At 54.6% G+C, this 20,038-nt stretch overlaps 1 protein-coding gene across 1 annotated transcript in view; it reads left to right on the top strand.

Annotated features, from left to right (window-relative positions):
* NUP160 (nucleoporin 160) overlaps positions 1-20,038 on the top strand; it is a 28,342-nt gene that overhangs the window by 1,885 nt on the left and 6,419 nt on the right. The window contains exons 3-22 of the mRNA XM_034061458.1: positions 598-820; positions 1,252-1,330; positions 2,211-2,325; positions 2,992-3,150; positions 3,908-3,985; positions 4,685-4,782; positions 6,059-6,143; positions 6,584-6,652; positions 6,917-7,000; positions 8,092-8,262; positions 8,384-8,483; positions 10,008-10,173; positions 10,787-10,902; positions 10,986-11,146; positions 13,007-13,140; positions 13,468-13,538; positions 15,512-15,671; positions 16,272-16,341; positions 18,928-19,026; positions 19,325-19,444. Of these exons, the coding sequence (XP_033917349.1) occupies positions 598-820; positions 1,252-1,330; positions 2,211-2,325; positions 2,992-3,150; positions 3,908-3,985; positions 4,685-4,782; positions 6,059-6,143; positions 6,584-6,652; positions 6,917-7,000; positions 8,092-8,262; positions 8,384-8,483; positions 10,008-10,173; positions 10,787-10,902; positions 10,986-11,146; positions 13,007-13,140; positions 13,468-13,538; positions 15,512-15,671; positions 16,272-16,341; positions 18,928-19,026; positions 19,325-19,444 (2,358 nt within the window). The remainder of the gene's footprint in view (positions 1-597; positions 821-1,251; positions 1,331-2,210; positions 2,326-2,991; positions 3,151-3,907; positions 3,986-4,684; positions 4,783-6,058; positions 6,144-6,583; positions 6,653-6,916; positions 7,001-8,091; positions 8,263-8,383; positions 8,484-10,007; positions 10,174-10,786; positions 10,903-10,985; positions 11,147-13,006; positions 13,141-13,467; positions 13,539-15,511; positions 15,672-16,271; positions 16,342-18,927; positions 19,027-19,324; positions 19,445-20,038) is intronic.

The raw sequence follows: 20,038 nt of genomic DNA on the forward strand, positions 1-20,038 counted from the left end.
CCATGCTCCATGCTTCCTGCTGAGGCAGGGTTCATTTGGGCCAGGACAGGCTTACTTTGGGCTGGGACAGGGCCCAGACCTGGCCAAGTCCTCCTGCCCTATGCCATGCCCCATACTTCCTGGTGGAGCAGGGTTCATTTGGGCTGAGATAGGGTCCAAACCCTCCAAGCTCCCTTCCCTTATCGCCATACTGCATGTTTTGGACTGGGATTGGGCTGGGATTGGTTTAATTTGGGCTGGGATTGGGTCCACAAAGCCCCATCCTCTGTACTTCCTGATGGGACAGGGTTCATTTCAGCCTGCAGAGAGTTAACTTTCACCCTAGTAGCTTGCATGGTGCCATGGTTTGGATCTGTGAGCAAACCCCTGTTGATAACACACTGAGAGTGTAACCTTTGCTGAGCAGTGTTTGTACAGCCTCAAGGCTGCCTCTGCTCCAGGCTCTGCCCCGTCCATGGGAATAGAGTTGGGGTTTGCAGTGGGGTTTTTGTCACCCGACAGCAGCACAGTTACCATTCCACTCATGTCCGCTTGTAGTTTCTGTGCCTTGTGTCCAGGTGTGCTGAGGCTTTGTCCTCTCCCTGTTCCCCCCTCCAGGAGCTGATGACAGAGAGCCAGATGCAGTCGGTGTTTGCAGACATTGGCAAGAGCAACTTCCGAGATCCTGTGAATTACTGTGTGATTCCCAACGTTCCAGGCCTGGCACCCAACTCCTTTGCCTCAGCTGCATGGCTCAGCAGTGAGGGGGAGGCTCTCTTTGCCCTGCCCTCGGCTGCAGGAGGGATCTTTGTCCTTAAGCTGCCTCCTCACGATGCACCAGGTACGGAGCAGGGATGTGGCACAGGGAAGCTCATCCCCTCTCCTTGCTTTCAATGTTGGCCAAGGGGAATGGCTTAAACCTGCCCAAGAGAGGGGAGACTGAGCTGAGCTGTGAGGCAGAAGCTGTTCCCTGGGAGGGTGCTGAGGCGCTGGCACAGGGTGCCCAGAGAAGCTGTGGCTGCCCCATCCCTGGCAGTGCTCAAGGCCAGGTTGGACACAGGGGCTTGGAGCAGCTGCTCCAGTGGAAGGGGTTGGGGTTGGGATTGGATGCACTTTAAGCTCCATTCCAACCCAGTGTGGGGCTCTGTGTTGATGACATCTTTATTCCACACCCAGAAGCTCTTCTCCATCGTGCCTGGAAGCCCCTCACTGGTGGCACTAAATAGTCTGTTCATGAATATACAGTTCTCAATATCCCTTCTCTTGTGAAAGGAGCAGTTTCGGTTGTGGAGCTGAAGCAGAGCTCCATGGTGCAGCGGTTCCTCACCGGCTGGATGCCAACAGCCATCAGGTCAGTGTCTGGTGCTGAAGAGGACCTTGTTCTGGCTTCCCCTTCCAGCTGAAATCAAAGGCAGACAATTCCCATCTATAAATACCCTGGCAAAAAAGGAGCTGGGTCACAGGAGTGATGTGATACGGAAGTGGGGATGTGAGCGCTGGATTAGCACATCTTAACAGGGTCCTGCTGATGTGGGGTCTGAGGCTGCAAATATGGGATAGCTAGTAATTGGCCTCCAAGGATTTGCTCCAGGATGTGGCTCGTGGCCAGAGGAGATTAGGGATTACACCAGTTGTATGTCCTTGCTCCTGACCATAGAGGTTGCGTGTGGGTGACAGGCTCCTTGTTCAGCCTGGACAAGAGAAGGCTTCTGAAGGGGAGACCTTAGAGCAGCTCCAGTGCCTAAAGGGGCTGCAGGAAAGCTGGAGAGGGGCTTGGGACAAGGGAGGTAGGGACAGGACACGGCATGGACACAGTGTGCAGGCTTGGTGTTGGATTGGAGTTGTTGCTATCTCAGTTGATATCTCAGGGCACACAACCACATTTAAGCCCCATAACTTTGAAATGGGAACAAGTCCTCCGTGCCCTGATTGACTCTGACCATCAGTGGTGTGTTACCTGGGGCTGTTTGGATCCTTGCTTCCCTCTGGACCCTTTGCTAGGGCTGGGGAAGCCAGGGTTGTGCTTTGGCTCTACCAAAGCAGGTAAAGAACTGGTTGTTACTGGTGTCGTGCTCTCTTCTGCACCTTGGACACTGACTTACACAGTCCTGAAGTGCGGCTCTCTCCTGGTCTCACCCCATTGATTTATTGGTGCTATAGAAACCCATAGAAGCCTCAGATCTCTGCAGTATCTCTGCTGTGAAGCTGTTGAAACAAGCTCTGTGTTTCAGAGGTGACTGTGGCCCCTCAGACCTGCCCATCAGCCTCTCCGTGCACTGCCTCGATCACGACGCCTTTCTCTTTGCTCTCTGCCAGGACCATAAGCTTCGGATGTGGTCCTATAAGGTGAGCAAGGCCTGGAGCTGGGGGACCAGCACCTTCCATCGCCACCCATGTGATAGCCTGAGGCTTTAGGAACACAAGCTGGGTGGTTGCTGTAGGCTTTAATCTGCTTTGCATTGTCACTGCAGCTTCCACACACTCACATTTGGGACAGTTTGAGACCTGTTGTGGGGTGGGTTTGTAGCTGGGGTGGGTTTTCTCTCCATGCATAGGGTAAAAGGGTGTTTATGAGCACAGGGAAGCAGGCAGGAGGGCAGGCAGGAGCTCTTCAAGTGCTGGGGAGGTGCTCCCGAAGGATTTTGTTCCTCTTTAGAGGTGCTAAGAGCATCTTTGTGACATGGCTCTGTGTCAATAAGAAGTTAATAAGCAAAACCTCAGCTCCTGCTTGCCACTTGTTCCAAATGTGAGTGCCAGAGCTAATGGAGCAGCACAACTGCTTTCACGGCTCATCTGCACTGGAATGTGTGTGTTAAGGAGGGGAAGCTTTCTCCTATGAGCCTGAGCAGAGCCCAGGAAGGACCTCTGTGGGTCAGGCACACATAGGGATGATTTGCTCGCATCCTTTAGGGGAAGAAGAGGGCAGAATTTGAGGAAAACCAAGGGAAAAGAGCAGTTTCTCAGTCCTGAGCCTTCCCTAAGCTCTTTTCCTGCCACCTTTTCCCTGTGCAGGATCAAATGTGCCTGATGGTTGCAGATCTGCTGGAGTTCATGCCGGTGAGCAGGGACCTGAGGCTCGCAATGGGGACCAGCCACCACCTGCGACTGGCCTTCTCCCCATCCCTGGGGCTTTACCTTGGTGTCTACATGCACGCACCCAAGTGTGGGCAGGTATGGAGCGATGGGTTCCTCCCTTGGAGCTCATCTTTCCTGGGCTGCATGGGAATAGATCATTCCTCCTCGGATGTGGGTCTGGAAAGCAAGAACTAGGGCAAAGTTTCACATGTGACCCTCTGGAGAGAGCAGTTGTTTGTGAGTGAGGAGCTTGGCTCTCCAAGCACTGCAGGATACACGTGGCCTCATCCTGGGAGTGCAATTCCCTGCGTGACTGTGCTGCTCTGGGAGTGCTTGTTCACCTCCTATCCCAGCAGGATCCCACAAGCACGTCTGTGCCGTGGGAAAAGGGAAGGTCCATGAGGAGCTCAAAGGGTGGAAATAGGGGTAGGATGTTTCCATCAGGCTCCTGGGAGCGTCTGGACTCATCCCTGTGTTGCCAGACAGTGGCTTCTTGTGGGGAATGATATATTTAGCCAGGCAGGAATGAGAGCATGGAGCAGTCTCATGTGTTGGACAGCTTACCCTGTCCATTCCCAGGGGGTTCTTACACGTAGCAGGAGTGGTCATGGCTTTGCTGGCTCTGGTAAGAACACACAAAGCTTGGTTTGGAGCAAGCGGCCTGAGGGTTTGGGGCTCTGTCACCATAGTCTCCTAAGGCAAAAGGCAGGGAGAAACCCTTTGGGTTCAGGTCGAGGTGTGTGTCCTGCCCTCAGCCCTGCTGAGTGCATCAGGCAAGGACAGGGAGAGATGAGCTCCCCAGGGATGCTCCTTATGGATCCTTTAGCAAGCGCCTCACAAGGTGGGTTTGTAGTTCTGTGTCTTCCAGCTGGTGAGCACTGAGAGCAACCGCTACAGCCTTGACCACATCTCCTCCCTGTTCTCCTCCCAGGTGAGTGCAGGGCCCAGCGCCCCAGAAGGCACCAAGATGAGAGGGAGTGTTGGTCACTGGGTGACAAGGGCTGTGGGTGACCGGATGGAGGAGGACTTGGGGTGCTGGGTGAGGAGCAGCTCCCCATGACCCGGCTTGAGCCCAGAACCCCCCATGTGCTGGGCTGCACCCCCAGAGCGTGAGCAGCAGCTCAGGGAGGGGATCCTGCCCCTCTGCTGTGTGAAGGGGAGACCTGAGAGCAGCTCCAGTGCCTAAAGGGGCTGCAGGAAAGCTGGAGAGGGGCTTGAGACAAGGGCCTGTAGGGACAGAACAAGGGGAATGGCTTGAACCTGCCCAAGAGAGGGGAGACTGAGCTGAGCTCTGAGGCAGAAGCTGTTCCCTGGGAGGGTGCTGAGGCGCTGGCACAGGGTGCCCAGAGAAGCTGTGGCTGCCCCATCCCTGGCAGTGCTCAAGGTCAGGTTGGACACAGGGGCTTGGAGCAGCTGCTCCAGGGGAAGGGGTTGGGGTTGGAGCTGGAGGAACTTTGAGCTCCCTTCCAACCCAAACCAGGCTGGGCTTCCATGATCCGAGTGTGAATAAAACCTTCCCAAGTCCTGGTTAAACAATAGCAGGGAATGTTCTGCTGTGTTTTGTTATGTCCACACGTCTCTGCTGTCCTTGAATTTATAAGTACCTAAATGCACTTTCCCTCTCTTGTAGGAGACTCTCATTGACTTTGCCTTAACCTCCTCAGAGATCTGGGCCCTGTGGCACAACGAGGAGAACCAAACTGTTGTGAAATACATCAACTTTGAGCAGTGAGTTTCGGTCCTGACCTGCTGCTCTTGGGCACCTTGGTCACCCTGGGGCAGGGGGGGACCTGCAGGAGCAACTCCATGTGCTGCTCATGAAAGCACCTCTTGAGCCCCTCATCTCCTGTCCTGCTGTGCTGATACCAGTGTGTGGAGATGCAGCAGGTCCTGGTTCCTCCTGTCATGCTGTTTGTATCACATCCACCGCAGTGTCCTGCGTGCATATTCCCTGGATTTGTGGTGTTCTGGGGGCTGGGCTGTGTAATAAAGCCATGGCTCAGCTGCAGGAATGTGAGGAATGTGGAAAGGCAGGCAGGAGGCTTGGGGGACACGGAGGCTGCTGTGAGGGTGGCAGAGGGAGGGTTCTGCTTCATCAACACCTCCTTCGCACCAGAACTGGCCGGTCTGTTCCATGAGAGGTGATGGTTTAGGGAGACCAGTGATGTGGAAGCATCATCCCTCTCTTTCATAAGCAGAAAGGGAAGGGTTGGTGCAGGAGAGTTAAAGAGTGGGGGGAATTCTGTGTGAGTAACCACATTTAGGCAGAGGAATGTAATGGTCAGTGTGAGAAGGAGCCCCTTGGTGAGCACATGTGATGGGGAGAACACTGATGTTAAGGAAGCAATCCAACCTCTGCTGTTAGCTTAGGGCTGGGAATGCCACCATTAAGCCCTCTGGCTCAATCTGTCCCTTGTCGCTAGCCCAGCTCCCCAGGACTATGATCGCTGGTGGACCTCAGAGGTTTGGTTCTGGTGGAGCTCAGAGGTTTGGTTCTGGTGGAACTCAGAGGTTTGGTTCTGATGGACCTCAGAGGTTTGGTTCTGATGGACCTCAGAGGTTTGGTTCTGGTGGAGCTCAGAGGTTTGGTTCTGGTGGAGCTCAGAGGTTTGGTTCTGGTGGAGCTCAGAGCTTTGGTTCTGGTGGAACTCAAAGGTTTGGTTCTGGTGGACCTCAGAGGTTTGGTTCTGGTGAACCTCAGAGGTTTGGTTCTGGTGGAGCTCAGAGGTTTGGTTCTGGTGGAGCTCAGAGGTTTGGTTCTGGTGGAGCTCAGAGGTTTGGTTCTGGTGGAGCTCAGAGGTTTGGTTCTGGTGAACCTCAGAGGTTTGGTTCTGGTGGAGCTCAGAGGTTTGGTTCTGGTGGAGCTCAGAGGTTTGGTTCTGGTGGAGCTCAGAGCTTTGGTTCTGGAAGACCTCAGAGGTTTGGTTCTGGTGGAGCTCAGAGGTTTGGTTCTGGAGGCTGCCCCCGTGTTGGAGCTGATCCTGGTTTCGTGGTTGTCTTCCAGGAACGTGGCAGGCCAATGGAACCAGGTCTTTGTGCAGCCGCTGCCTGAGGAGGAGGTGACTGTTCGACACGACCAGGACCCCAGGGTGAGCCCAGTGTGAAGCAGCAGCAGGAAGTCCTGAAGCTTCTGTGCCCAGGGGAGCATTGAGCCAGCTCAAGTGGGCAGATCACATTGATAGAGACCTAAAAGTAGCCCAAATGCAAGGGGACAAGCCCAAGCCTCTGGTTAGCATTAAAGCCCTGAGCATGGTGATGAAACCACTTGAGGGATGAGGAGGATTTGAGGTCAGTCAGGAGAGAGCCTGCAGACAAGAGGTGTGAATAAACAAGGTCTGGAGTGCGAGGGGAAGCAGTGATCCATATGGGAACTGCCATGGGGTTGGAAGCAGGGGAGCGTGGAGGAGGGTGTGGGTGTGAACTGGGGCAGATCCAGGGGATGAGCTTGGGAATGGGAGGAAAGCCCAGAATCAATGTGTTCACTGGTTTCCTGACTTGGGTGTTTCCTTAAACTGGGATCTTCTTGCAGGAAACCTACCTGGAGTATCTGTTCACACCAGGCCGCTTCAGCAATGCAGCCATCCAGAAGGCTCTGCAGGTTAGTAGAGGGCACAGCAGGTTCCTGGGCTTCCTTTTCATTGCCTGCTCTGAGCACTCAGCCCCCATAGAGCTGGTGCTCAGGATGTGTCCCCTCAGCTCTGGCTCCTCCAGGACTGCTGAGGGCAGAGCCAAGCACCACACAGTGTCCTTGCAGGATTATGCCCCCTCTCATCCCACAAAGCACTGGCTGATGCTCTCACATCAGCTGGCTGTCACTTGGTGCAGCTCTTTGGCTTTAAAGGTTTACTGTGCTGCTTTCCAGATCTTTTCCCAAGGAACAGAGAGACACATGGATCTGACGTGGGATGAGTTGAAGAAAGAGGTTACCTTGGCTGTGGAGAGCGAGGTGAGAGGTGCTGCTTTGCCTCCTGTGATGTTCTCTTCTGACATCTGTTGTTGTGCTGGTTTGGTGATTTTAAATGAGGTGCAAAGTGACCCCAGGCTTTGTTTTGTCCTTGGTGTCTCCAAATGAGTTGTGTGAAAGTGCAAAGCTGCATCCTTCCTGCTGCCTTTTCCATGCCCTCCTCTGTCCTGGAGGTCTCTCTTGGGGTTCTGCTGCTTTCTGAGTGCACTTTACCAGAGCCCATGCGACTCCCTGCATGGGGATGCTCATGATCACAGAGACCTGGGCTGGTTTGGGCTGGAAGGAAGCTTAAAGCTCAGTCCCCCTTGGTCTGTCCCTCCAGGCCCTTGTCCCAAGCCCCTCTCCAGCTTTCCTGCAGCCCCTTTTAGGCCCTGGAGCTGCTCTCAGGTCTCCCCTTCACACAGCAGAGGGGCAGGATCCCCTCCCTGAGCTGTTGCTCACGCTCTGGGGGTGCAGCCCAGCACATGGGGGGTTCTGGGCTCAAGCTCACACTAAAGCCGGATCATGGGGAGCTGCTCCTCACCCAGCACCCCCAAGTCCTGGTCCTCAGGCTGCTCCATCCCATCTCCCCCAGCCTGGGTTTGTGCTGGGGATTGCCCCAAGCCAGGCTCAGCACCTTGCCCTTGTTGAACTCCATGAGGTTCACATGGTCCTACCTCTGCAGCCTGTCCAGGTCCCTCTGGATCCCATCCTGTCCCTCCAGTGCATCAACCACACCACAGAGCTCAGCATCCTCACTGAGGGGTCACTCAGTCCCACTTGCCATGTCTCCAGCAAGGATGTGCAACAGCACCAGCCTCAGCACCAACCCCTGAGGAACTCCTCTTTATCTAGGCTTGTGTTGTAAATGGTTCCTATGGACTTTGCTCCCCTTGCTGTTTGCTGTGTGATTCACTGCTCCAGGGAAATACTGCTCTTTTGACAGGAAAGAGAACTGTAACTGGGGTTTCTAAACCTTAACCACTGACAGATGTGACCCTGGTCATGAGAGACAACCCAGCAGCTTGAACACTACCATTTCCCTCTGTGCTTCCCTGCCTGTGTCCCCTGAAGGCTCACAGTGTGTCCCTTAGTTCCAGGGCAGTGTGACAGAGTACGAGTGTTCCCTGGAGGAGTTCTGGCAGCTGCAGGTGGAGTTCTGGTCCAAGTTCTATGCCTGTTGCCTTCAGTACCAAGAAGCTCTGTCGAGGCCCTTGGCCCTGCACTTGAACCCCCACTCGGGCATGGTGTGCCTGCTCAAGAAGGTGAGGTTGGGGGGCTGGCTTTTGGCCTGCTGGGGCCACATTGGAGCTGTGATGTGCATGGAGGGGTCAGACCGAGCTGTGGGTTTGGGGAGCTCCAAGTTGGGCTTTCTTCTCTTCCCAGGGCTCCCTGTCTTTCCTCATGCCCTGCTCCTTGGTGGACCATCTCTATCTCCTCTCTAATGAGCACCTCCTCACTGAGGATGACGCTGCCATCTTTGATGGTAAGTGGGGAGACCTGGAGCTTTTCCCTGTTGGAAGCTGCACATCAGGGGTGCTGCAGGCAGAGGGATGAGAGGCTTTCCATAGGAGTCCCTTGAAGACTCCGTAGTTGTCTGTATGGAAAGAGTTGTCTCATGTTGGCATTTGTAGGGGGTTTGGTTTTGTTTCGCCACTGTGCTCACAGCAGGACATAGAAAATGCTGTCAGGGCTGCTGTGACTCACTGCAGATACCTTCAAACTGGTTCATCTTAGATTCCAGACTGTGTTGCTGGGTGACAGGGACCTGCAGTGATGGATCCTCTGCCCTTTTTGCTTTATAAGCTACCTGTGGAGGCTGTGGTTAACTGGTGCCCTCTTCGTGCCTGCTCTGTGGGGCTGAACACGAACCCTGCTTAACTTGAACTCATTGGGGTGCTCGCTCAGCTTTGCCATCCCCACCAAGAGCTGTAAGATCTGCTCTGACTCAATGCAAGCAGTTCTCTGCTGTAATATTCCCCAATCTCTGTGTCTTGGGGATGGAGTAAGCTTGGATATTATAGATAAGGGGTAAACCCAAGCACCCTGGGCTCAGCACCCAGTGCTGCACACTTAGTCTGTCACAGAACCCCAGCCTGGTTTGGGTTGGAAGGGACCTTAAAGCTCCTCCAGCTCCAACCCCAACCCCTTCCACTGGAGCAGCTGCTCCAAGCCCCTGTGTCCATCCGGGCCCTGGGGTCAGTGTTCTGTATCAGTGTTCCTGTGGAAGCTCTGGGCTGGGATTATCCCATTTCTCCTCTGGGAAGTCAATACCAGAGCGTGCAAACCCTGTTGTTAATACTGTGACCACGGTGCCCTCTGTGCTTTGCTGCTCTGGGAATGACGTTTTGCAGGGAAAAAAGCAATGGAAAATGTTACCTAAGCTCCACTTTCATGCTCGAGTGCCTTTTCTAAGAGGAGTTGTCATCCATTTGCTGGAGCTATTTTGGGACCTGAGGGAAGGGAAGCTGGCCTGGGCTGGCGCTGGGAGGCTCGTGCTGCCTGCTTTGTCTGCTTCAAACCGCTCCCCAGATGTGGTTGTAAAAGCTCAGGGATGCAGGATTGCTCTGCAAAAGGGGGATTTAGGCAGGGCTGAGCTTTCAGCTCCACTCTAAGGAGGCCAAAACTCCTCCCTGGGCTGTTGCAAGTCAGGAGCTGCTGTTGTTAATGTGTGGCAGAGCCAGGCTGAGCTCTTTGCTCCAGGCTGGTTTTTGCTCTTACGCTGCACTCCTGATCTCCTTTCAACCTGTGGCTGGGAAGGAAAAGCCTTGGAGGGACTTTCATTGCTTTATAGTTGCAGTGTTGGCTTTTACTTCCCAAAGAATAAAGCCCAAACCTTCCCCTTGTCAACCCCTTTGGCTGTAGTTTGGCCCTGTTGTGAGGGTAGGGTCATTTTCACACGTGGGGCTGAGCCCAATGTGCTGCTAGGAGCAGAACTAACTGGGTTTTGATGGTCCTCCCACCTTCCCTTTGAAATCTGTAAATACACAGTTAGATTCTTTCGTTACAGATTTGGAGATGTCTCGTGATGTTGTCTGTCTTGTCCAGTGCCTTCGCCTGATCGGAGATTCAATCTCCATGGAGATGGCTTTCCTCATGGAAATGGCTTGCTCCCGTCTCCAGCCTCCAGAAAAGGCTGCAGAGCAGATCCTGGAGGACTTGATAGCTAATGACACGTAAGGAGATGCTTCTGCAGATGTTCCCCTGCGGGGACACTGAGGATGCCAGAGCAGGGATTGCCTGGAGCCATCCTCCATCCCCATCTAAGCTCCTTGGAGCTGTGTGGGCTCTGCCTGTGCTAAGTGGGACTTTTCCAGGCCCCCTCGGAGATGGGAATGTGGGTGTTGGTGGCATTAGCAGGGTCTTCCCTCCAGAACCCCTTTACTACTGCTTGGAGCCTTCTAGGAAGTAAATGCTGGTGATCCCCAGGTGAGATAAAGAGGAACAAGTTCCTGTTAGGTGATGATTGCAATGTGGAAAGCAAGTGCCTGCAGACACTAGGGAGAGGTCAGAGCCTTGGTCAAGCCATGTGGTTACTGTGCTAACCTCCTGGCACCGTTCCCCTGTGGAATGCCAGCTATCTGCCTGCTATTTCCTGGTAGCCTGGGGGAGTGGAGTAAGTAGACCAGTCCCTGCAGGCGCTGTAATAAAACTCCAAGCCAGAAGAGGATTCCCATCAGGAATGTCCAGGCTGATCAAGGAGGAAAGGGAGCCCTCTTGAGCTTACATCTCAAGATGATGATGATGATGATGATGATGGTGATGATGATGGTGATCTCCACTTGGCAGGGAGAACGTGATGGAGGATATCCACAGCAAACTGCAGGAGATCAGAAACCCCATCCACGCCATCGGAGTGCTCATCCGAGAGATGGACTACGAGACAGATGCTGACATGGAAAGAGGTGACAGCTCCTCAGCAGCTCCCCAAGTGTTCCTGTTGGTCTGGTTCCTGTTCTGAGCTGAACTGGGTGCTTCTCTCTTCCAGCTCATCACCTAAGTATGCGCCTGAACCTCACCCAGCTGTATGGGAGCGCTACCGCCGGCAGTGTGGTTTGCTGGGGGGTGTGTAAGGTGGCCAGCATCCGCTTCCTGATCTGTCGGGACCTGTTGGTCCTCCAGCAGCTGCTCCTTCGCCTTGGAGATCCTGTGAGTGCAGCCCTTGGAGCTTTGAACTCAGGGATCTGGGCTCCTGCTGGTGCCAGGCTCCGAGCTCTGTCTCCTCCCACACCATTGGTTGAACCAGCCCCAGGCCTGGGCAAGCCCTCTTGGCTTTTGTCATCCTAAGCAAAACTCAAGCCCCAATTCCCTCTTTCCATGCTGAGCATCCAGGAAGCAGGAATTAAGCCTCTTTTGGGGGAGAAGGGCATTGTTTCAGGCTCCCATCTGAAGCAGCATTGCCTGAACACGTACACTTCTCCATCTCTTCCCCATCCCCACACCAGCACACACGATGGCAGCGTCACAGCATCAGTGTTTACCCACAGGCCATGGGTTTGGCCTCTCCCAGGCTGTTCCAGTCAGTGCAAACAGGCCCTGTGATGGCAGCTGAGCTTGTGGCCATGGACTGGGCTGGGTCCATCCTGTTGAGCATGTGGCCATGTGAGGGAAGGTGCTGAGGCTTTGGGTGGATGCAGGGATGCGGAACGAGTCCCCAGGCAAAAGGGAGCGTTGTTTAAACTAACACTATTTACCTTGGAAACATGGCTGCAGGAGCTGCTTGCCTGAAAACTCCTTCCTGGATAGTCATCATAGAGTCCCAGCCTGGGTTGGGATGAAGGGAGCTTAAAGCTCCTCCAGTTCCAACCCCAACCCCTTCCCATGGAGCAGCTGCTCCAAGCCCCTGTGTCCAACCTGGCCTTGAGCACTGCCAGGGATGGGGCAGCCACAGCTTCTCTGGGCACCCTGTGCCAGCGCCTCAGCACCCTCCCAGGGAACAGCTTCTGCCTCAGAGCTCAGCTCAGTCTCCCCTCTCTTGGGCAGGTTCAAGCCATTCCCCTTGTTCTGTCCCTACAGGCCCTTGTCCCAAGCCCCTCTCCAGCTTTCCTGCAGCCCCTTTAGGCACTGGAAGACTGTTATAAGGTCTCTATAATCCTAGAATGGAATCAGTACAGTTTGAACATAGAGTGGTTTGGGCTAAGGTTGCCCTGGTAGCATTTAAAGCGTGTTGCAAGGAGCCCTTTTGGAGCCAGGCTCTCACAGCCCACATGTGCCCTGCTGCTTGCTCACTCAGGAGCTCTTGCTTTGCCTCTTTGACACGCTGGTGTCCTTCCCAAGCCTGGATTGTTTCTCTTTGGTGTCACCAGGCTCTTGGCTGGAGCATGCAGGGCTGGGCCCTTTGTGGTCTCTGCAGCAAAGTGGTTTTGCTCTTGGTGATGGGATCACACCTTTAGTGTGTGCAGGCTGGAGAAGCACTCGGTGCACACCCAGATTTGCTTAGTCACCTTTCCCATGGTGTTTGGGCCACCGGAACAGTTAACTGACCCCTTTGTCTGAAGTGATAGAGGACATTTGGGTGCTGGAGAGGGGCTTGGGACAAGGGCCTGTAGGGACAGAACAAGGGCAATGGCTTGAACCTGCCCAAGAGAGGGGAGACTGAGCTGAGCTCTGAGGCAGAAGCTGTTCCCTGGGAGGGTGCTGAGGCGCTGGCACAGGGTGCCCAGAGAAGCTGTGGCTGCCCCATCCCTGGCAGTGCTCAAGGCCAGGTTGGACACAGGGGTTGGAGCAGCTGCTCCATGGGAAGGGGTTAGGGTTGGGATTGGATGCACTTTAAGGTCCCTTCCAACCCAAACCAGTCTCTGATCCTCTGATTTCACACTGGAATCTGTGACTGAGTTGTTGTGGCTCATGCAAGGGTCTTGCTGGTCTCTTGGTGGTTGAGATCCCTGCTGGGCTGGTGACCTCTGTGGTGCTTGCAGGGGGAACAAGCAGGGCCTGCCCCAAACCCCATTGCCTGCCCTTGATGCTGCCATTGCTTTTGGTGTTCTAAGCCCTGTGCTTTGCTTGCAGACGGTTTTGGGAGGGGGACCCCTGTTCCAGTCCCATCAGGACCTGCTGCACCGCACCTCTCCCCTGCTGCTCTCCTATTACCTGATCCGGTGGGCAAGCCAGTGCCTGGCCTCCGACGTGCCTGTGGACACCCTGTAAGTCCCTACCATGCCCATTCTGCCTTTGATTGTAGATCCCTGCTAAAGCCACCTGAAATGCCCTTCCTGGTATGAAAAGCTGGTGGATACTGTAGGAGTATGGCTCGGGGGGGGGGGGGGGAGGTCAGGTTGTGCTGGGGAGGGTGGGTTTGCTCCTGCTGTGTTTTGAGCTGACTCTTTGCCTTGTGCTCATTGTGTGAGGTCTCCCTGTTCTGGGGCTGTTGCCTTTTCCAGCAGTAGGAGTCATCGGAGCTGAACAATGAGCACAATTAAAGCAGGAGGCGTTTTGTTGTCTCTTCACTGATGGCTTTTCTTCTTCTCTAGGGAGTCTAATCTGCAGCATCTCTCTGTGTTGGAGTTAGCAGACACCACTGCTCTATCAGCCCATAGACTGGGTAAGACAGCTCTTCAGCAGCTCCAGGCCTCTGTTATTTATACCTCTTGCACTCTGAAACGCTTCGTGTGTTCTAAAGCTGCCTGAGAGGAGGATGGAGCCAGGAGGGGCTGAGCTCTGCTCCCAAGGAACAAGGGATGGGACAAGAGGAAACGGCCTCGGGCTGCACCAGGGCAGGTTCAGATGGAGCTGAGGAACAATTCCTGCCCCACAGGGTGCTCAGGCATTGGAACAGGCTGCCCAGGGCAGGGCTGCAGGCACCGGCCCTGCAAGGGGTCACCCCCCTCAGTGCCATGGGTTAGGGGTGGCCTGGGCAGGGCTGGGAATGGTTGGACTGGATGAGCTTGAAGGGCTTTTCCAGCCTGGTTGGTTCTGGGATTCCATGATTTATGCCACAGCAACCAGCAGAGGCAGCTCAGGGAATCATGAGGATGTGGAAGTACTTCCCCAGAACACACTGGTGCTTCCAGCTGGGTGCAGTTCAGTCCTGAGTGATGCTCACAGCTGGTACCTCGAGGGGGAATCGCAGCTGATGAATCACTCGTGTTTCCATAGAAACCCAGACTGGTTTGGGATGAAAAGGACCTTAAAGCTCCTCCAGCTCCAACCCCTGCCATGGGCAGGGACCCCTTCCACTGGAGCAGCTGCTCCAAGCTGCTCTTAAGCACTTTTGGAAGTCTCATTGCAAAGACAAACACTTTAGGTAACCGGTTTGGGGGTGAAATCGTAATGGGGGAGAACCTAAAGCAGCCTCATGAGGATGATGGTGATGTTTGCCTCAATGGTTACAGAGGGAGGTGGCGAGCAGGGCAGTGGGGAAGAGGCAGCAGTCTGAGCCTGCTGTGCCTGGTCTGCCCTTGGAGGCTGAGGTGCTTCAGAGGGAGCAGAGGAAGGCAATGAGAACCAGGCAGCAGTGCCACGTATGAGGGGCTGGGAGCTGAGGACGGATCCCTTCCACCTCCTGAGAGCCCTTTGGGGCATCTCTGTGAGCAGACTCTGACCTCTGGAGTCCAAACTGAAAGAGCATCTCAGGCCAGGAGCCCTGTTCTGCCTCCATGCAAATGTCAGGGAGCGAAAGGAGGATTGAAAACATCCTTTGTGTGTGCCAGGCTCGTGGGCTCCTCTTGGCCTGCTCATGAGGAAAGTCCTGTTTGGCTGCTGTGGCTTGAGGTGGGGGAAAGTATGTGAGACATAGGGAAAGGAGGTGGCAGCCTGCGGAGAGGCGTTGGGAACAGAGCTGGGAGTGCTGGAATGAGGAGGGAGGCATCCCAGTGGAGCCAAATGAGCACTGCCTCCACCCTGCCCTGCAACACACAGCAGGGAGAGCTGCAGCTGGGCCGGGAGGAGAGCAAGAGCAGAGCCCTTTGTTTCCATCTCAGAATGGAGCTGTGGTTAACAAACAGCTTTGATCTCCTGCTGCTCCCCCTGACTTCAGCCAGGGGGAAATCCCAACCCGACACGTTTGGAGCATTGGATGTGCTCTGTTGGTTGGTTCCAGCTCCATCCAGGAGCAGCAGGATGCAGCCGAGCTCTTGGGTCCAGGGATGGGCACTGGAGCTGGTGCAGGGCCTGGAACACAAGAGATGGGGAAGGGCTGAGGGAGCTGCAGGGTTCAGATGGAGAAGAGAAGGCTCAAGGAGGACCTGATTGCTCTCTTCAAGGTCTTTTCCAAGCAGGTTGATTCCATGGTTCCATGTGCAGAGGTTTAGACTGGATCTAAGGAAGAAATTCTTTACTGTGAGGGTGCTGAGGCACTGGAATGGGTTGCCCAGGGAGGTTGTGAATGCTCCATCCCTGCAGTGTTCAAGACCAGGTTGGATGAAGCCTTGAGTGCCATGGTTTAGTGTGAGGTGTCCCTGCCCATGGCAGGGGGGTTGGAACTGGATGATCTTAAGGTCCTTTCCAACCCAAACAGTTCTATGGTTCCATGTGTGCTCCAGGCCCTCTTCTCAGGGTCCCTGTGACCTCTTTCAGTCTCCAGCCCTCAGACCATCGTGGAGCTGTTCTTCCAGGAGGTGGCCAGGAAACACATCATATCCAGACTCTTCTTGCAGCCGAACACCAACCTGGCTGAGACAAGCTTGAACTGGCCCCATCTCATCACTGCGATAGTGGCTGACTTCCTGCCGCTCCTGTATCCTTGCCTGTGCCCACTGTAACCAGGAGGAGGATCCATAAGGCATGGAAGCCCTGAGCCCTCATGTGGAGGCTCCGTATTGTCCCATTTCTGAGGTTGGGAGCATTGGTGGGGCTGTGGAAATAGGGTTGGGGGTAGCAGAGGGGTTCAGGTGCTGGGCTGCAGAGCTCTCAGGGGCTAAGTTGGCCACCTCTGCCATCTGCAGCTCCAAAATCCATGCTTTCCCCATCCAGATTTCCAAGGGAAGCCTCCTGAACAAGTGGCTGTTGTTGGTGTTAATGGGATTTGTGGGTATTTGAAGATTTCACCCCATTTGGGTGCTCAACAAAGGATTTGAGCTTTGACTTTAAGCCCCTGAGCTCTAGGAACTTGCCTTGGCCAGGGGAGGTGCTTGGAATGGGGACAAGAGCTGGGCAGTTGGGGATTAGATGTGTTAATGGTTTTGTTTCATATGGATAAACCTCATTACAGAGTAATAACTTGTGTAAAGAGAGGTTTAATCTTCTCTCCTTTCCCTCCCCAGAGGGAGCAGGAGAGTCAAGCTTTCAGGTCTGTTCTCCCAGCTGCATTGTCTGCTCTTCCTTAACCTCTGCCCAGATGGCCCAGCAATCCCAGCTTCCTGTTCCCAGAGTGCCTGATGGCAAACTGTCAGTACACCCAGCTCCAGGTGAGTGCTTCCTGCTGGCTCTGGGACCTGAAAGGGGAATAGCAGAGAGTGCAGTTGTGGGTGTCCATCAGCAGCAGCTCTACACCTTGTGCTACCCCTCTGCATCACCCACAGCAGGCTCTGCACAGCCTCTCGCCTCTCCTTGGGAGAAGCCACCCAAGCCATCAGCTTCCCAGTCACTGGAGTTTGTTCTGTGCTCCCCTTGGTGCTGCTCTCTGAGGTCGGATGTGAGCTGATCTTCCCAAGCTCTCCTCTCCCACAGCTCCCTTTTGGAGGTGATGGGCTGGAAGTTGTCCTGCAGTTGAAACAGCCTGAAAGGGATGATGCTTTGGGAGAGTGTGGAATGATTTGGGCTGGAAGGGAGCTTAAAGCTCATCCAGTTCCAACCCCTGCCATGGGCAGGGACCCCTTCCACTGGAGCAGCTGCTCCAAGCCCCATCCAGCCTGGCCTTGAGCACTGCCAGGGATGGGGCAGTGTCTCTGTTATGGCTATCACAGCATTAGTGCAGTGGGCAAACCGCATCTTCCATCTCCCTCATGTATCTGTCTTGTTCCCTGCAGTGCTCACAGAAGCTTTCTGCTCAGTATCTCACATCTAGACAACAGCACAATGACTTTGCTGGGGAATGACTTTAGATGCTTCTCTGATGCTTTCCCTTTCAGTGTTTTCAAGACAAACCCAAGCAGGAGTGCTCAGGGTTACTGGACCCTTCCCATGGAGCCTCCCTGTGTGCAAGGACCATCCTGGTGGAGCTTGGTTCACTGTCACAGTGAGCCCTTAGTACAGCAGCTCCTGAGGTGCCCACATCCTTTCCTGTGCTGCCCTTCCAAATGGATTGCCCCCAGGGCTGGGGCTTCACAAGGCTCTGTCTTCAGCCCAAGGGCTGTTCCAGGAGCACTGATGTCCTTACTAAAAACACAGCTTAAGGAGCATCCGTCATCTTCCCAACCCTCTCGGGAGCAGGAGTGATGAAGTGCTTTGCCTCAGGTGCCTCTGTAGGCTGCTGTATTTCAGGCCACCCTTCCTCCATCATCTCCTGTGTGTGCTCCTCGTGCTCCGGTTGGGAAGCTCAGGATCCCGTGTCTGCAGCTCCACGTGAAGGTCCTTGAGGCTGTGCAGCCTGCTCTTAATGAGATGCTTTCTCCCATGCTTCACAGGCCCTTTTCTTCTCTCCACCTGGGGCTGAATGACTTCCCTTTGTGCTCATATCACCACCAAGAATGGCAGCTGTGCTTTGGAGGCAGGAAATGCCAGCCTGGATTTCAGGCAGCTTCCTTCTCCCCCCTTTGAATTGCCTTGCATTGCTTTCGCCTCACTTGTGGCTGCCTCGGGGAGGTACAAGAGGCTTTTATCTCTGCAGGAGCAAGCTCTTCCTCCTCCCCACTGCCTTCTGTTACTGCTGATCCCACTTGGGCACAGCAACGTGGATTAAGTGCTTTGACCTCAGGGAGCTAACGCTGGCTTTGCACGGAGTGTGAGCACCATGACCCAGATAGAGGTGGCCATGCAGGAAGCATCGTGCCCAGGGAAGGGCCAGTAACCAAAGCAGTGCCCTGGGATGGGGCCAGGCCTCTCCTTGGGGCTGGTTCTTTGGGCCAAGCTGTTGAGCAAGCTCCAGGTGGGATTTACCTGCTGGAGCTGGGGCTTAAGCTGGGCTTGGAGGGGATGCATTGCCATGTGGCTTGTAGCAGGCCTGTGAGATACATGCTGGGAGCCTATTGTAATGCAGAGGTGCAGGGTGGCCTTTGAGACCTTGCCTTTGCTTCTGGGTTCTGCCCTTTCCTCCAAGCCCCTGCTAGTGGGACATTGCTGCTGCTTCCCATGCAGAGAGCATCCACTGCTCTCCCAGTGATGCTGCCTTCAGAGTTATCATCATGCCTCCTTGCTGCCCATGATGACACTTTACAGCCCTTATGTTATCCTGGCAGAGCAGGCCCAGGGCCAGCTTGTGTCAGCTCACCCTGGCCAGTGCCTGTGCTGTGGTTTTGTTTGTGGTGCCATCAATGCTCCACCTCATCCCTGCCTGTGCTGCTGTAAGCCATGGTCTTCCTTGGCTGCTCTCCCTGTCTGGCCCTGCTGCACATTGTGCTCCTCTGAACACCTTCTTTACCCCTTGTTCCACTGCCTTCACACTCATACACCCTGGATCATGCTCTTTCCCTGCAGCAGGGGCTGCAGAGCATCATGTGTGACTTTAGGGGGTTAATTCTGGGGCTCTTCCTTATGGATGCTGGGCTATTTGGAGCAGGTTGTTTCCCAGGAGCTTGGGGGGGTTGTCTCCATGCACTCAAGGGACTTTGGGGCTGGGAAAACCAGCCCTCGAGCTGGAAGAGTGGGAATTTTGGGAGCATCACAGCTAAAGGAGCCACCAAATTAGCACTTGGGTGTTATAGACCTACCCCTTCCTCTGGTCCTGGCTGCCTGCAGCTCACAGGGGAGGGCTTACCTGCATTACAGAACCATAGAATGGGTTGGAAGGGACCTTCAAGCTCACCCAGTTCCAACCCCTGCCACAGGTAAGGATGCCTTCCACTGGAGCAGCTTGCTCCAAGCCCCATCCAACCTGTCTCCCTTCCCTCCCATAGGAATACATTCGCCTGCTGCAGCCATGGTGCCACGTGAACATGGGCTCCTGCTGCTTCATGATGGGCAGGTGCTACCTGGTCATGGGTGAAGGCCACAAGGTAAGGATCTCCCCTCCTTCCCTCCAGCTCTGCCTCCCTCTGGGATGTGGGATCGTTCCCCTTGGGAGGCAGCTGGAGCACAGGTAGGAGCAGCCTTGTTTCTGCTGTACAAGCCAGGAACCATCATCCCCAGCTCTGCTGCCTTCAGGCAAAGGATGGGATTGGAGGGGGATGTTGTTGTTAGCATGGGGCCAGCAGGTCTCCTGCACTGGAGCAGGCAGCAGTGTCCTCTCACTGGTCCAACAGCCTGCACCAGCCCCAAGGGCCACACACAAGCTGCTTTCTGCTCTGCTTCTAGGCTTTGGATTGCTTCTGCCAGGCTGCATCAGAGGTGGGCAGAGAGGAGTTCTTGGACAGGCTGATCCAGCCCGAGGAGGGGGAGATGGTCTCCACTCCACGCCTGCAGTACTACAACAAGGTAGGGCTGAGCCAGCTCCCTGTGCATGAGTCTGGCCAAGTAAATGGCACCAAGTCCTTCCACACACACACTGCTTGGAAAGGGAATTCCTGCTCAGTCCCTGGCTTTCAAGGGGGTGACTTAAGGCTCAAAACCCCCTCTTGTTTGGTTGCTGAAACCTCTGTTTGCTTTCTCTGGGGGAGAGTGAGGTGACTGCAGTGAAAGCCAGGTACTTTCCACCTCTTAGCTTCTAATAGCAGAGGACTTTGTTACCCAGCAGGAAAAGGCAGGGTGAGATCCAGGTGCTGGAGGCACAAGCCAGACATGTCCAGACTCGATGGGAGATGCTGCTTAAGGGGAAGGTTATTAAGCTTTGTGGCAACTGCAAATGAGTGTCTGGGAGTTAGGATAAGATCTTTGTGCCTAATGCCATAGAGCAGACAGGCTGCAAGCTTGGACCCAGCTCCTTGTGAGGGATTCCCTGCCTTTCCCATCCAGGAAGGGTTGTCAGGTGTCCTTGGAACCAAACCCATCCCTATTCCAGTCTGAACACTGCCAAATTCTTGCTGTCATGGTTAGCAGGGACAGGAGTAGCTCTTGTAACAGACCAAAGAA

Source organism: Melopsittacus undulatus, chromosome 4, assembly GCF_012275295.1.
Source record: "Melopsittacus undulatus isolate bMelUnd1 chromosome 4, bMelUnd1.mat.Z, whole genome shotgun sequence".
NCBI classification, from domain to species: Eukaryota; Metazoa; Chordata; class Aves; order Psittaciformes; family Psittaculidae; genus Melopsittacus; species Melopsittacus undulatus.